This window comes from Trachurus trachurus (assembly GCF_905171665.1).
Source record: "Trachurus trachurus genome assembly, chromosome: 17".
NCBI classification, from domain to species: domain Eukaryota; kingdom Metazoa; phylum Chordata; class Actinopteri; order Carangiformes; family Carangidae; genus Trachurus; species Trachurus trachurus.
Genome location: NC_139900.1, coordinates 30,752,017 through 30,765,742, shown reverse-complemented (window position 1 = coordinate 30,765,742; position 13,726 = coordinate 30,752,017). Strand labels below are relative to the sequence as shown.

At 41.1% G+C, this 13,726-nt stretch overlaps 1 protein-coding gene across 1 annotated transcript in view; it reads left to right on the top strand.

The window, feature by feature from the left end:
- Positions 1–4,113: 4,113 nt before the first annotated feature.
- LOC311001109 (adenylate cyclase type 1-like) overlaps positions 4,114–13,726 on the top strand; it is a gene marked incomplete at both ends in the record, with an annotated part of 34,007 nt that continues 24,394 nt past the window's right edge. Inside the window, 3 exons of the mRNA XM_083992077.1 lie at positions 4,114–4,722; positions 7,955–8,104; positions 8,437–8,555. Coding sequence (XP_083848203.1) covers positions 4,114–4,722; positions 7,955–8,104; positions 8,437–8,555 — 878 coding nt within the window. The remainder of the gene's footprint in view (positions 4,723–7,954; positions 8,105–8,436; positions 8,556–13,726) is intronic.

The window sequence follows — 13,726 nt, the reverse complement described above, 5'->3', positions numbered from 1 at the left end:
ATCCCTGTCACTCAAACTACTTGACAAACAGCTGAACTGTGTTAGACCATGATTTTATTTTTGCAAAGTTTATAGAATACAGTCAAAGCCTGTTCATTGACCTTGCTGTCATTGAAGTCCATCAACAGATAAATTACATTTGAATCATGGATTCATAGCCTCTACATTTATCTGTTGTGACTGCTCACTAGATGTGTTTTGGAGAGGGAGGCCAATCATTCTCTGTGCTGAATGAAAGATAAGCTTGTGGATTTTTCCCCCTGAGTCCAGTTTTGATTTGGTAATTATGTGTGTATTATGTTTTCAGCCCTGACAAATGGAGTTCTGCAGGTTCCTGCTCAAGGCTGGCTTTGGACTCATTTCTTTTAAGTTTATGTGAGAAATAGCTGACTTGTGGCGATATTTGATTTACACTTTGTATTCTGCTTCATAAGTAAAGGAAAAGAAACAGATTTATCACCATGTTATGAAAATAATATAACAAAATACCAGGCGTATAAAGCTCATATAAAGTATTTTCCATCCTTTGTTGCTGTAACATTTTTTCTTATGCTTTCAAGCTGTAGCATGTTTAAAGCAGGGGCCGCACACCTGACTGACACTCATGAGAAAAGGTGCATTTTTTCTTTGCACATTTTAATTAAGGCTGACATTAGCTAATTCACAACATGCATTGCTAGTCTCTCTTGGGTCTCTCTTGGCTGTTTCATTTGCTGGTGTTGAGCCAATGTGTCTGTGATTATAAAACCGGCCATACTTTAACCACATCTGGACACTGGTGGGACTTCCTGGCTTCTGGGCTATCATTACAGATGATCACTTGATGACAGCGAATGGAAAGCGCTATTTACCAGCACTGAACATTTCTTTTTCTTTTTTTCTTTTTTGATTTGCTCTGCTTTTTTCATTCATCTGCTTTTTATCCTCTTGTCCCCCTTTCCTGGACCAAACCAATGGTGTGTGAGCCATCTGTTTCCAGATTCAGAAATATCCTGCTGGTTGCAGAATTAAAGGCTGTGGAAATCTTTTTGAAGCATTTTTTTTGAGAGGGAAGCAGTGACATTTCTCACTGCTCTGTTTACAAGAGAAGGCAAATGTGTAACATGGACCAAAGGCTCTCTATGAAACAAATTTGGTCTCTAAGATCCCCCTATATGCTATAGATGATCTTTTAGGAAGATGCTATACAAATGACATGTGGTGGAGAAGATTTTAATTGCTCCGGAGAGCTCAGGCTTTTTAGTCATCAAGCTGTTATACACATAATCAGCTGTTTTACATCAGTTCAGACACTCAGCTGTTTCATGTCTTTGCATCTAAGTGTTTTTTTTCTTTGCATGAAGAAAGATCAAGAGACAGAAATAGAAAGACAGATACAGAGGAAGTGAAGATGATTTTTTAGTAGAGAGGCACGCAGCAGGAAGCAGGCTGCTGTCTCCTTGTCCAATGCCCTTGGAGTGCAGCTTTGTGGTGTGAACTCCCATAAGACCTGTCTTTGTTCTGGGGAGATGAGGGCTGGCAGAGTGTGACCATGCACTTACACCTGAAGCCATCAAAAGCAGAGGGAATAACACTTTTATGCCATACAATGCCTCTGCTCTTATCCCCCAGCGCTTGTGGCCACAAACAGGCCAAGAGGTCCTGGGGGAAATACTGTGTGCACACACACACACACACACACACACACACACACACACACACACACACACACACACACACACACACACACACACACACACACACACACACATGCAAAGACAGCAACTGCCAGTCAACAGCAGCAGACCCCCACCACCACCCTCCAAAAAAAGTACAAATCTGCATGTGCAGATACATAAATGGCAATTTGAATGTCAGATTTTCATCTTGTTTGAATGCATATTTGACATTTGCATCAAAGGAATGCGATGTGTCCGCTATTGCTGAAAACCACAGTGCTAATTATTGGGAATTATTTTAGAGCTGTTACACAAGCAATATTGAAATACTGATTAAGGCAACGACAGGAAATCAATGCCAGATTAATGACACTATGGGCTACGAATGACAACACTGTTTTGTCTCATTTGCATATCACCTTTGTGAGAGCCTTGCCACAGTTATCTATGTCACGCACAGACAAACTACAATAACACATCAGTGTGTGTGTGTGTGTGTCAGCTAATAAAATTCAGTGAAAAGTACAGTAAGGGTAAAAACCATGTAGCTAAGACTACAAGGATATCAGGCTAAAAGCAACGTGGCCTCTAGTATAGGTCCTGTGTCACATAGCTTTCTCTCAGAGGAGCAGGGCTAGCTAACACAGGAGTGAGACCAGCAGTCAGACGTGAGGGAAATGCAAGGGCCACTGGACATGTCTAGCAACAGGGCTGTGTCCTGACAAGTCATTTAGAGTGCAATGACAGCAAACATTTTGCAATTATCAATGAATAGATTATTTTGTTGATGGAAGTCCAGCCCCTACTCAAAAATATTGTTCATTATCACCTCACCTGTATGTTTGCGTTTCACTTTGCAGAATATAAAGAGTTGCTCATGATTTTTAATACATGTGACACAAAACACAAACATATCTGATCTTATTTTAAATCTGGAATGTATCCTTAATGATTGGGTCTATAAAATATCAGAAAATAGGGTTTAATGAAAAATGCCACCCTGAGAGAACAGAGAAAACAAGCAGACCCTTACATTACAGAGTTCAAATAATAGTGTGGCCTTATCCTTGATTGAAATTATTAGTGGATTGCCAATGAATTTATTGATTAAAGTCTTATTCACAACCAACTCTGCCGTAAAACCTTTGCACTGATGCTTCTCTGATCTGCTTTCTTTTTCATTTTGTATCAGTATTTGGTAGGCTGCCAAATACTTTACTCCCCTCTTTGTGTTTTCACTACACCCCGTCTTCTTCTCTCTCTCTTTGTTTACCTGGCTGTCACACTGTAGCTGAGTTAGATCAGTGAAAGCTAGAATACTAACAGCTGAAGGAAAGGAAGACAGAACTGGGAGCCAGGAGGAGAGCAGAAGGCATGCGAGTGTGCTGGTATGGTGGAGTAACCGGACTTTTGGCATGGGCCATCCATCTGTCACTTTCTTACACTCCTCCCTGGTACTGATGGGTCATGGCAATGGCAGCTCATGACGGATGACTAATCTTCCCCTGGTAATGAATGAGGCACCACCCCCTGAATGCCAAGAGGGTGCTGATGGTGAGGGTGGCAATACAGAAATCATTATAATGAATGGTATATGCAAGCATGTTATCCCAGGTCTGTGCCAGCCTGCCAAATAGGCTACAGTATATAGCTGCCAGCTTAGGAGAATCTCATGAATCTGATGCGAAAACACTGACATAGAGCACATGTATTAATTCTGCCTGATTTTCCCCTCATCTTTTCTGTTTAATGCATGTGTTTGAGTGTGGGAGTCAGGAAAAAGGAAGAGCCTAAATGAATCAGTAAATGTAAATATTAGATTGCACAGAGTGTAATGATGGAAACAGGATATGTGTGGGAGGAAAAGAAAAGAGGACATTGCTGTTATGGATGATGTCCTGTTAGATGGCTGAGGGACGCTCTGCAGCCGCACCAGTCAAATCGTCTTGACTGTGTGTTGAGTAGCAGAGGACCTGTCTTATCTTCACCTCATAATGCGCAGGCGTGATCCTATCTGAGCCCAGCAAAAAGCTGTTACCATCTGAACTAGACGTCGTGTGCGCTGCTCTTCATGTGGCGCTCAAGCCGATGCTGATTTCTTTATTTATTTATTTATCTATTATTATTTATTTTCTATCCATTTATGAATTTGTCACCCACGTCGCGTGCCAAGACAGACGGGATATGAATGTTTCTTTGGAGGCTGATCTCACCGAACACAATCCAACCTGTGGATAGTGAGGAGCGCGTCTGTGGCCACCGGCCAGTCTCCGCTATCTGGGACGCTCTGCCTCCAGCCCGCTGTGCGCGTCTTTTTCCACCGTTGGCTGCGGTCTGTGTCGGCGGCGGCGGCGGCGGCGGCAGGGAGGGAGAAAGAGAGAGAGAGAGAGCGGGAGCGAGGGAAGGGGGAATCCGGTGTTCCGTTTGACCTAAGCTGTGAGCAGGTATTCAGTTTATGAATGGCACTGGCATGGAGGAAATACCGTTTCAGAAAGTCAAAACCAGGCGGAAGAGAAGTCACTGCCCACCCGGTGTCCCTTTGACCACCATCGTGTGTGAGGACGAGTTCGACTGCAAGGAGCTCGAGTCCCTCTTCCAGAACTACAACCTGAAGCTGGAGCAGACGTCCACCCTCAAAGCCCTGGCCGTGCTCATCTTCATGTCCTCCACACTGGCCGTGGTGGAGTTGCTGTCCGGCCCCAGCCTCACTATCTCCAAGGGGTCCCATCCTGTCCACTGTGTCATCTTCGTCTCCCTGTTCATCGTAACTAATGTCAAGTACCTGCAAGTGACTCAGCTCCAACAGATTATTAACCTGACGCTGCTCTTCGGCTTCACTTTCTCTTTCCTCTGCTGTCCCTTCTCCCTGGGCGCGATGGGGATGGAGCCGCCGACCTCCCCGGAGCAAGGCATGTGGCAACTCATCCTGGTCACCTTCGTCGCCTACGCGCTCCTACCTGTGCGGACGCTCTTGGCTGTTGTGTTTGGAATAATGGTGTCTATCTCGCATTTGATTGTGACTGCCACTTCAGTCACGGTCAAAACACAGAAACTGTGGAGAACGGTACGTATCTACGCTACACACACGCACACACGCGCGCACACACATTGAACGTGTGTATGTTAGTGTATCTATACTTTCCCTATTACAAGGCCTTTAATCATCCTATATCGCCTATAATTCAACATCATAGAGCATAATATAACCCAACATAAGCCCATGCAGTGGAAAACACTATCTAGACTCCAGTTCAGCACCGCGGACAGCTCCCTGCGGTTAGACTTGATAGGATTTGCTCAGGCTTGGATCAGATTGGACCAAAGTGTAATTTCTGCCTCTGTTTTGGTTACAAATAAGAGAAGAAAATATTAGACAAAGGCAAACAAGTTGATGTCAACTCAGTCAGGAAGGAGAATCAGTCCTATAGGCAATCACCAAGTGAGACTGTGTGGATCTCTGCTTTGGTGCACCTGGAAATGATTTTGTATATTGTATGGACTGTGTGTATTAAGTAACAGGCTGCTCAATAGAATACAACTATGATGATGCATACCTGTAGGCACAGAAAAAGAAAACAAAGACAGAAAGAGGGGAGGGGGAAAAATGAATGTGCAAAGCATTCAGTCTGCCCATGACTGTTTCCCCGGGGATATGATTCAGCCCTAAAGGAACAGGCTGGGAATGAAGAACCAGAGTGACATCCTGCTAGCACCAGAAGTAGGGCAAGTCGGAGGGACACACACCACACCACACTTTCACCACACTATATGCTTCAGTTATGAAAAGAGGGCAAAGTCATGCATGTCATCTGAGAGCTGAAATGGAAATTGGTACACCTCTACCTGTACATTTATATCTTTGTACCTTTTTTTTTGTCACAGTGCAACACACACCCATGCACACACACATTTCTGACTGTCATCAGGTGTGAGGCAAGGAGATATGTCACATCAGTCAAACCCTCCAGGGGTAATGGAACCTCTCTGGCTCCGTGCAACATATATAGACGTGGAGATTGTGCATTTCTTGGGAAAACGAAATTGAGATTTGATCAGTTCATCACACCCTGGGATGATGACTGCGTATTTGCAGAGGAGATTGTTCCCACCCCCTCCTTGTGCGTAGGGCTATATGAGATACCTGCATAGCCATGTGAAGGACAGTGTTAGCTGTGCTACCAGAGATAGCTAATCCATTAAGCTTAGAGATGAGCTGTGTGGCATGACCCCGCACAACCCAGGTTCACACCAGCCACCCACCTAGGTCCCAGGCACTCAGCCTACAGTGCTGCTGTCTGCTTTCATGGCTCAGTCTATCTGAAATATCTCATTACTGAAGTGAGCGTGGAGTATAACTTGAAAAACATGCTATTACTTGTTCCCTATACAGCTGTGAGTCTTGTTGTCATGTTTCTGTGATAGCTCAACATGTTTTAGATGTTGCCTGCCATGGATATACTACTGCTACTCTTTGTATTGCCACATTTTATTGTAATGCTATATGGCCTTGCTGTCTGGGTAAAGCATGAACACTACATACATTTTGCCAAGCACATTTACATCACATAAATCCAATAACTGTGATAAACACAGAGCTTGTCTTCTATAGCACTGCCCATTAATATCAAATGCAACAGTGGTGACATGCATATCAAATAAAAGCCTTGTATTTTTGAGGTGTATAAAGTAACACAGTGGTACAGGTATGCATTGTGAACCCTGAAAAGTAAAAGCCACCATTTCCCGACAGGGTGAAACTATGGGTGAGATAGCTGCAAGAGAGAGTATAGTGCAATAAGGTCAATCAGCTGCCATCTCAAGGCAAATTGAGGTTATCGCTGATAAGCAGTGATAACAGTGAGTGTTGTACACCACCATGACTGCAGTGAGTGTTGTACACCACTTAACTCCCATGTATACATTCACTCACTGGAGGCCACGCAGTTACTTGAATGTCATTTGAACATGTTGACGCTTGCCAGCACTTCTGCCAAAGCCACAACGACCGACTGCTGCTGCCAAAGTCAGTCTTTTCAAGGCAATCTATTATTCATTGGACTGGATAACAAGCCTGTCTGCGCTGCCTGATGTGTGTTAAGTTTGGGAGATAATGTGTATATCCTACGACATGAATGATGGTCAGTAAAGCAAAAAAAAAAAAAAAAAAAGCCCTGAAATGACACTATATTCATTATAAGGAAAGGATAACGTAATTTGTTATAGATTTTCCTCAGGTCAAATCCACTGTAGAAAACACTAATGATGAATGGCCTCAGATATGGAGAGAACAAATTTCTTTATTTTTATGAATATGTAATTATTGCCCAGGGTCACAGCTTTGAGCTTGTGTGCATGCTAGAGGTGAATATAGGACCTTGTTTAGTTTGTGTACAAAGTCATATCCAGCCAACCACGCTCAAAATAGAGAAATAGTATGCCCCGCCGTCACCTGCCTCTCATATGCCATAATGATTGTTTGGCTTTTTTTTTTTTTTTTGGTTGGATAAATGTCACATGTGGTGGAAAGAAAAATCAGTGATTACAATAGTTGTATATAACTACTCCAAAAGTTATGCTTTGTAATGGGATAGTTTATAGTGCGTTTTTTCAGGTCAGTTCAGTGTAGCCTCATTTATCTCTCAGGTGCTTTTAGGCAAGTTTCAGGCAATCATATGAAGCAGCTCACCATCCAGATACACTTTAGATACAAGTTCAATGGATAGGAAAAGAAAGAAGAACACAGTTAATCACAAAACTACAGAAATCCAAGATTTTACATGTAAAGAAACAGTATGTGGAATCATTAATACATTTAGTAATTACCAATAAGCAAATATAAACATCTAAAAAACTAAATCTAAAAGATATGCAAGGAGGTACAGAGGCTGCACAAAGCAGGGAATGAATGACATTAGGGACACACTTTCATGTAGCAAATGTACACACATACGTGTGTAGGTATACATTACAATTATTTATGCAATTTGCACCAAAACACACAGGCAAACATACAGATTTAGAATAGAGAGCAAATGATGTATGCATGCTTTGATTTATTTGAGTAAGTATGAAAATACAAAGCCACTTTTCACTGATTATTTAAGTACATGTTTTTAAAAGGACACAAAAATACATTTTTATAAATATACAAATAGAACACAAGCTGACCTGGTCAACACATTAACAGCAACTCTTAATCATTTCTTCATAAATATATGTTACTGTATGTTCTGTTAATAACTGTACTGAAGAATTTAAACAACATATCATGTGTTTTTTTTTTTTTCTGTTTGCAGTTGGTTGCCAACACAGTGCTGTTTACCAGTGTCAACCTGTCAGGACTGTTTGTGCGCATCCTGACAGAACGAGCCCAGAGGAAGGCCTTCCTGCAGGCTCGCAACTGCATTGAAGAGAAACTCTGCATGGAGGATGAGAACGAGAAGCAGGTACGGGCACCCGCATGCTGCTGAAACTATGGGAAAAATTAGATGTGTATCTATGCCCCCTCCCCCTTTTCTCCGCCCTCTTCTCTTTCTCCCTCATGCTGCGAGTCGTTTTGACACATTATTCAATTCTGTTATATTTCATACCTTTTTGTCTGGCACATTTCTTATCGCTACTAACACTTTGTCCTGTGATAACTTTGCTGTGTTTGATTGTATAAATGTATATTTAAACTTACTTTATGTATATCTCTCTCTTTCTCTCCCACACACCTATGTGCACACACATACACACACACACACACACACACACACACACACACACACACGCTCAGGAGCGCCTGCTAATGAGTCTGTTGCCCAGGAACGTAGCTATGGAGATGAAAGAGGATTTCCTGAAGCCCCCAGAAAGGATCTTTCACAAAATCTACATCCAGCGCCATGACAATGTCAGGTAGGATCCTCACATCAGCCCGACACAGCCGTGAATCAGTGGCAGTGATATTTAAAGTCCTCTTAGCTGTGAATTGAATTAACTAATTCTACTTTTAACACTGGCATTTGGAGATACTCCATTCTCCTCATGGGATAATTTCCAGCTTGAAATAGTGGAATAAATGCTGTCTCAGTGCATTACAGTGTGTGCTAAAAAGGAGCTGAATAACTTGACCAAACATGTCCTTTGGAAAGAACACTGAAGGCTACACAGTCTAGTGTGATCTGACCCAACAGCATCCTGAAACATTAACACAGCCCCAGGTTGCAAAAGCTGAAATATTTAATTCTTCCCAGTGAATATCAAGTCTAAGCCCCTGACTCACTTGTTTATTATCAGTCCAAATAACACTGAAATCATGTCAAAGACATGTGTTTAGAATTATCTATAAATGACGTTGCACGGATACAGTGGTGCTACTTGGGAACTAATTCAACATTGACTCACGTCAAGGTCATAATCTGATCATATTTGTGCTGTGCTAAGGCTTATATGCCAGTGGTGTATAAGGTTTTTGCAGTTAGGGTTCCTTCTAGGAAAATATAAAGGCAGATCATGCGATGCTAAGTGAGAAGGAGATTTCCCTGGCACTTTTGCTGTGTACTGCATGTTTGTCTATAGCTCCCAACTGTTTGGGAGAGATGTGTTCTACTTTTAGATTGTTCATTTTCTTTATTACAAGTTAATGGCTGTTGAAATCCAAACTGAGCCATAACTGTATTGTTATGGGTTGCTTTAGGCACATTAGTGGACACTGTCAAAACACAGACCTTTGAAAACTTACAATAACAGTTTTTTTCAGGAGATTGTTGATGACATCGTACATTACGGGAAAATATATCACTGGGTATTAAGAACCTGTAGTTACATAAGAAAAATATCACAAAGTAAAAATATGTTGTATTGTTACCAATGTTACAACTAATACAAGTTTAAGTCCTGCATCCAAAATGTTATTAAGAAAAATATCGTCAGTAAAATGTATCAAAGGTAAAAGTTGTCATTATATATAATATACTATATATATATAAGTTAATCTGTCATCTGTTACATTACAGTGTTATTATGACTGATGCATTTATTTTATTCTTTACATACAGTTTAGATTCCACTGGTTAGTCTAACCCAGCAGATTCTGTAGGTAACTGTTAATTAGATATAGTGGAAAAAAGTATATCTGTCTCTAAAGTGCAGTGGAAGTATAAAGCTGTTCCAAATGGAAATATTAAAGTACAAATGCCTTCTCTTATACCTGTTTTATTTAAACTGCTGCACACTGTTGCTTGCAATCTACCAGTACAAATCTGTATCTCACCCATGCACCCCTTTCCCTCCCCCTTGACTCCTGCAGGTGAAGTTAGACATAATTGACCATTTAACCCAAAATATAAACAGTGTAGGTTTGAAAATACTGGTGTTCACTGCTCCACTCTCTGCACTCTCTCAGTCAGGTCGCTTAACTTCCTCCTCTTCATCACACCTTGCTGGTCCTGGTGTCTTTTGCTGTATTGTTAAATCCTCCATCATGGGTCTCCAACATTTCCTCATTCCCCTTTCCCTTATCTTCTCCTCTTCCTCCTTCCCCCTGTGTTCTCAGAGCAGCAGGGAGGCTTGAGCAGGAGAGTTTGCTTAGCTCCTGGATTAAGTTGCTTCAGGGGATTAAATGCAATGGAGACTAAATTCTGGTTGCATAACGCTCTGTGTGCGTGTGTGCGCAGTGGTCAAATATGGACACATCTCAGTGGAGCTCTGCTGATTGCTTTTGTGACTCGAACTCCTTCAGATAGCGCCACCCTTTGAGCGTGATCTACACTGGATGCAGCCGTGATTTATGTGATTTGGGTGGACTGTAATTAGAAAGTAAACAGTGTGCAGCACTATTTACTCTGAATTTTTCTCCATAATGTGCTCAAGCCTGCGGGCAGTGTTTGATCTGATTAAAATCCAGCCTGGGGGATATTGTGGTAATCAGTTACAAAAAAAAGGAATATGAATCCAAAAGTAACCTATACCTAAAGTTCGTCAAATCAGATATATACAATATAATGACATAATGGTACCATTACAAAATGCTCCTGAGTTGAAAACAGCCAGGAAATAATTTGTCTCTTAATCTATCACGCCGCCTATAATAGATTGCATTTCTATTATTTAAATGATCAATACTGTGAAAATCAGTGATGAATTACAAGCACGCACTGTTTAATATCACATTGCTCTTTTAATTAAATAGCTTTCAGATTCATCATCATTTATACTTTAGCACTCCCTTGAATGCACCGTGTATTTTCACTGCTCTTTGTGATTTTTAATTTGCATGCATTTCGGTGATATTTGATTCCAGCCCACCGCAGATACAGCAGGGTGAATGTGCACATGAAATATGCATAGATGTTATAATACTCAGTTGACAGTTGACTCAGAAAGTTAGGAAGAAAACTGATTGGAAAAATGTGAGGAATTCCTATATTGAATGAATTCTCCGAGAGAAATGTATATAATTTAACATGACCTAACTAGATCACTAATAGGAAGTTTCATAATAGATGTTTGTTCACTCTAAAGAACTGACGGTTTATCTTTCAAAAATACGTTGTAAGCAACTTGCGCTGTCTTTTGTATTGCCCCCCTTTGTTGGCCCATCGTCAGCACATCCTCTGCCTACATAATGCCGCTCCAGAGGGGCCCATCCAAAGTTAACCCTTCTGCTGTGTGATTAGATTTAAATCACATCTGCCAAAATAGCTGCAGCGTAAGGCCCCCCTGCAGAGGGAAACAGGAGATTAGCATAAATGGGGTTTGGGGGGTGGATGGGGGTAACTCTCCTCGAATATGTGCCACTGGAGAGGAAAAGATGGATGAGAGCGCGGGAGGATGTTGAATCAGACAATATTAAGTATTAGCCAAGTTACCACAGGAATAATCATGTTTGCGTTATGTTTGCTTGCTCATGTGAACTGTAGCACTTTTGTCTGCTGGAGATGATGAGTTGAGTGAGTCAGAGGCTTGAGCTGGAGATGAGCTTTTGACCTCAACCAGTGCGTGTAGTATAGTAAACGAGGAAAGTGGAAAAGAGTTAAAACGCTGACTCTGGAGTAACTTATAGCTGCTGCCAAGAGTGCTGCAGCGCTTGTTTTGAAGATTTTGCCCGAGGACATTTTAAAATCAGATAAAGACGTTCCCAGATGAAAGCCACAGTCTTTTCAACTCATAAAAGCATGATAGCTTTTGAGGTTTAAGTTTTCTCAATGAAAATGGGTTTTAACATAACTACAAATTCGACATCAAGTAGGAACAGTATTAGCCTAACTACACAAACTCTACTAGGTTACAGCAGCTTAACACCTCAAACGTATTTGAGCAATAGAATAATTAATAATGTTACGCAGACATGCAGTATATTAAAAATACTGTAAAAAGAAAGCTTATTTTGAACCTGACATAATCTTAGGATGTGTATTATATGCTGATCTCTTGTGGTGCAGCATATACATGATGCCACCATAAACACATTGATTCCTGTGACTTTGTAAAGCCAGAAAAGAGGTATCCTGTTCATGTTTTCCTCTTGAGCACTCTGATTTAAATAAGTCTACATCTTCAGTGGTGCATTAGAAAGCTGACCCAGGGCTCTGTATGGAACACACACCACATGCGCTGTGGTGTGCATGTGGTAGATATGAAGTAAACAAAGCCAAAAATAGCTGAGCTCCATTAAGATCACATGGGGTCATGAGATATTTGGCACCATTGCGCTCAATGGGATGCTCTCTTCAGCACAAACATTATTATTTATTAGATGAATTTGTCGTGCACGGCCATATGTGCAGCACCAGCAATAAAAATTAGAAAACGTTTGCATTTTCTGCCTATATCCATCTACAGAAACACAATCAGACCTTTCCTTTTTGAGGGATGTATGTGTTGAAACATTATAGAAGGAGAGACAATTTATACAACCAGAAGGTATAACTCACAGTGTATTACAGTAACAAGATCTGTCCTCAAATTAGATGTTTTACTTTTTGTAATTAGGTTATTCCCTGACCTATACCTAACCCCTCTGCTGCATTTAGTGCAAATCAGTTCTGTCTTTTTCTGAAAACATCCTGGATTTCTTGAATTTTAAGCATGCAGTCAACACGAGAATGTGGGAAATGCCACAATCTGCAGCTTCCACACATACATCATGAACCATACATGGTCTGGTAACACAATAAGTCACTTTTCAGGGGTCTGTTTAGCAGCCATTAAAGGTATCATCCCAAAAAATGTGTGGCAGGCAACTGTCCAGAAAGTTTACAATGATGACAAGTACAATATACTGTAACTGCACTACTCCAGGTAGGGGTGGTAGTGCTTCATAAACAAGCATCTGAAAGAATCAGCTTTGTTAGTAACAGGAAAAATGAGTCCTCTTCTGTTGATAGCTACCAGTCATCAAATCATTGAAATGGGACAGTGAAATGATTGAAATGAATGATTCATTTTACAAGCAGCTTGTCTGAATTTAGATTTCGGTCCAATTTCACTTTGGTGGTTAAATGATGAAAAGACGGTTTATTCAAAACAATTTGAGAGAGAGGGAGAGAGAGAGAGAGAAAGAGAGAGAGAGAGAGCTTCCAGTCCAGAACAAGTCATCAAACTAAATTAGTTGTGTTGGTTTGAGGGATAAATAGCTGGGCATGTGTTGTGTAGGCTGATCAGTCAAAATACATTTGTTATTTATCCAGCTCTTTGGTCTATTGTTGGGCAATTCACTGCACAAATTGAAAAAGTCTTCACATTATCCATATACTGTGATGATACATGTTTTATTTCTGCCCACAGATCTGAAATACATTATTGTATCAAGTGCTACCTTTTTCAGAGTTTTTGCAAATCCAACTTTAAGTGTTTACGCTAACACAGTATTTAACGTTCCCAATATCTGTCACCCACAGATGGTTACCAATTAAAACATTCACACAATTTGAATCCATTGCCGCTCATTACGGTGACATCTGTGAGACAACAAAATGACATTTAGCAGCTCCCCCTTAGAGATCCAGCACTCTGTCACATTGTGAAAACTCCTGCCCACATGAAGACGGCAGTCAGCGCCGGAGCCGCAGACATGCAAGTTGTTC